This window comes from Perkinsus marinus, assembly GCF_000006405.1.
Source record: "Perkinsus marinus ATCC 50983 genomic scaffold scf_1104296935396, whole genome shotgun sequence".
In the NCBI taxonomy this organism is placed as follows: domain Eukaryota; phylum Perkinsozoa; order Perkinsida; family Perkinsidae; genus Perkinsus; species Perkinsus marinus.
In genome coordinates this window covers 1-3,970 of record NW_003214461.1, presented here as the reverse complement: position 1 = coordinate 3,970, position 3,970 = coordinate 1, and the positions used below count along the sequence as shown (strand labels likewise).

General features: G+C 44.9%; 1 protein-coding gene across 1 annotated transcript; it reads right to left on the bottom strand.

The window, feature by feature from the left end:
• Positions 1–307: 307 nt before the first annotated feature.
• On the bottom strand, positions 308–1,522 carry Pmar_PMAR009881 (glutathione s-transferase, putative; the record flags this gene model as incomplete). Its single annotated transcript, XM_002783922.1, has 6 exons — positions 308–416; positions 469–530; positions 577–658; positions 821–924; positions 971–1,062; positions 1,438–1,522. The coding sequence occupies 6 exons, from the start codon at positions 1,520–1,522 to the stop codon at positions 308–310; spliced, it is 534 nt and encodes a 177-aa protein (XP_002783968.1).
• Between the last annotated feature and the right edge of the window lie 2,448 nt (positions 1,523–3,970).

Here is a 3,970-nt window from a genome sequence, read left to right as displayed (position 1 = left end):
TCCTTGAAAGTGTTCTTCTTCAGAGCATCCCAGGAGAAGGTATGCGACTCGAACATATCAATCAGCTGCTCGAACAACTATCAGAAACATGAATGAAAATCCGTGCATGTGATAACTCATTTTCACCATTCAAGTTTTATGTAATGATATGAGCAAAGTAATGTTATATAGGTTTGCTACCCTCAGCTGAGCTCAGGAGTTCCCCCACTACATTACGAAAATGCTCTCACAATTCGAGGTACAGAAATAGCGGTGATTCATCAGGATATTCACGTTGTCACGAACACACCTAGTTGACCATGTGCATCTATTTCCCTACCATATCCACTTTAGCCTGCTTCACTCTGTTTCTACCGCCGTTCATTTTGGTGATATCAGCAACATAGCGAACAATCGTATGTTGCTGTACGATCATTCTGAGTTTACAAGAAGTATGAAATATTAACTAAAAACGCGTATCAGCCTCACGTGCCATCAGCCAGCTCCAATACAGGTAAGTCACCGAAGGGGAATTGCGAACGGCTATTCAACTGATACAAAAAACGACTAAGTCGATTTCGAGCAGCGCCGACTTACGAAGGTCTGATAGAAGTAGCAAACGGCTTCATACGGCTCGTGGCCTATCTCAAGGAGTAGTCTCGCCACTTCTGCGCGATTTCTGAGAGAATAACAATGCGGATCACAAGCACAGTTCGATGACAGATAATGAGTAGGGATGAATCCAGAATCTATAGCGTGCGATGTGAGCTCATAAAAATGGAAATATTGGATTTTTACGATAAGTAGACCATGATGGTATGTCTTTCTCATTCTCACTCACCTCGTGGGGAAATAATGCAGCCGTAGTGGAGTTCTTCCTCGAGTAACAACAGCCGGTCCGCGTAGTACTATCTTACCCTGAGCTCCCTTTACACCTCGTGCGTGCTACATAAAATCCCATACCACACCTCGAGCACTTCCTAGACTATACCGATAACATATCCTGTGCTGCTTTCTCAGCTGCTCGACGTGATTGCATTTCCTCTGCCGTCTCAATACGACTACGTTCATCGCGCTTTCGCCCTGGGAAAAACAATGCATCAAAAATCGTGAGAACCTCATGAAGATATATACTATTAAGACTTTCAAGGCGTAGAATAGATCAGCTCGGAAACGACGAGCAATGTCGGGAAGCTAAGGATTGTAATTATACAGGGATGTGCACAGGAATAGTGGTGAACTTTTTGCTGAGGAAGAGCATCCAAACACGAGTACTGAATGACGAACATCACAATTTCGATCTAATCACGCTGCTGTTCGATCAAACATAGTCATACCTTTGCTGAGAAAGAAAGCTAACGACATGAGAAACGATTATACAGTGATAACAGCGTTGTCCTAGTGAAAGCTGGCAGAGTGAAGAAGTGGAGCTCTACCCTCCCCTTTCCCTATTATCACCTCTATTCACAGCAAAGATAGTGAGGGCTCCGATGGCGATGAGAATTGTAGGCTGCCATATTTCCATTGGTTTAGTCATCATCATTATGAAAAACAATACTATTCGAAAATAACAGTCGAACCAAGAACACAAAATCTGCCACCTTTGGATCAACCGTGTATCGGCGAAAACGAATTAAATCCTACCTCTTCCTCCCCCTCCTCCTCCTCGCAGTTCAGGAGTTCCCTGAAACCGACGATAATACGCTAACTGTCAACAACTGAGATAGATTCGATTCGATATTCCATTTTCATAGGTCAAATGCGAGTTGTTCAGAGTTAGTGCCAAAATAGATCATCAGTTCACTCCTATCCTCCCCCACAATAGAACTTTGCCCAGTAGATGCCTCCTCTACATAGGTTAATAAGTTGCAAATACATCACTATGATGACGAGGGGAAGATTAATGAGCTGATAACTATGCTACAACTGAGCAACAACCTTGAAACGAACCCAACCAAGCTGCTGAGTTTAAGCCCGACTCATATCCCACACGGAATACAGACCTTCCATCCATCTTAGGAAAGGGATCATCCCCCTCACACAACCTCGACGATCATTCCTTCACAACAGACATACAGTCCATTTATCAGCCCTTCGTAGATGATGCTCATCTCGAGCACAGACAACGTTTATGCGCTCCCCCGTAGTAGAGTCATCGATCCTGGGAAAAGTGTCATCAACTCTTCCGAGGGGCGTGCGCGAAGCGATAGCTCACTGTGAATGCAGGACAGGGGGCACGATGTCACACAGGAAAACGGCTCAAGGTATCCGAATACCTATACGGTGAATCGAACCAGGGATCATCCGATGACTACATTGCTACAGTCTCCCGTTAAACCGCCTGAGCTATTGCCGATCAACATATGCTGCGAGTTCGTTTATTCCACCATCCGATACTCTCCCTCTGATCCCACATTCCCATCATCACCCACACGCCTTCCTGTACACCTTAACAGATTCCTCGACATTCACCTGCTATAAACCTTAGCAAATGCCAACCAACATTATCGATGACTCGCGCTCATCTCACCAGTCTCCATCAACTCTCCCTCTGTTGCTTCCAAAAACACACCAAAGATATTCGGCCTACTTTCGGCGAAACTCATCGCAACCTGGAAGGGCAACCACACCAAGAGCAAACATCGCGATCCATCCATCATTAATTAGCCAAAGGAGAACCACAAAAGTCTTAACACCTTCCTCGTCAGGCCCGTCTCCAAGGATCATCCTCTTCCCCTAGCTACTACTACGACCGACGATCATCCGTAATGCTATTAGTAGTGAGCGGAGCGATGACAAAAGAAAACATGAAGATCCTAGTACTACTGCGGAGACAATCTCAATTCATTGGACACAACGTAAGAGGAATACTAGCCTTAGTAGTTACTAGCTTGGGAGGCCCTCCATCCTTACCACTGAGCTATCAATGGTGATCTACACCACTACTACTACAACTACCCATAACAACAACATGATCATCTTGCAAAAGCCCCTACATCCAGTCACTCGACTATCCACACACTCTATGTAATGGGGTCTGTATCTCATACATCGCACTATGAGTGATATTCTGCAATACTCCTACTCGACAGGAGAACACTCTCACTTTATGAAATGGATGCTCATTTCCCCTTCAACCAACTCGGCCACTTTCCACTGAGCCTGACCACATGAGTACAGTCAAACTTGAGCATCCAAGTGAATCTAAGATACTCAAAGATTCACTCCCGAGCACCACACATGTTCAGTGCCATTCGGCTTTCACGAGTCAGCAGCAGCTGATGATGAAGAGCATCTCCATCAATGTGGGTCCATCACCTCGGCGAGTGTGGAAGATGTGCAAAGCGGCAAGAAGAGGTGATTAATGATCTTGAGAGACCTATCCGGACGGACCGGACCTATTCCGTGTCTTTCCATCCCGACCTGAAGATACATTTTACAAGCAACCAAGTAACATAGGCATTCATTCCACTGATCTCAAGTCAATCGCCAAGGAAAACATCATCATTCAAGTTAATGTATTTAATCGTTCTGAGATCGTCTTCAACTTCATCTCATCGGCCACCCCAAGCCCCTCAACCATGTAGTATAATATACGTTTCCGAACCTAAATCCGAGCTCGTGAACCTTGAGGGGCTTAAAGCCCGCATACTACATTTGGTGCCGATCCCACTATGGCCACTACTCTGAATTTGATAGGCATCTCTCTTCCACTCCCAACCTTCACACTTCTTAAGGATGTGTCCAAGCTCCCAACACAGTCCTCCGTATGGAACGCTGGGGTCTGACATAACAATACACGGAGTTTTGACGGGAACCAATTACTATCAGAACCTGTACTAATGTTAAATACATTTTTCATTAGATTCTACTGTATGCCTCATCGAAGCTACCTGCTGACTTTATAACTAATAAATTCTACCATCCCTCAAGGAAAAGGGGTGATATTATACCGTGCCACATTCTATGACAGTCATGAATGTAACCTCAT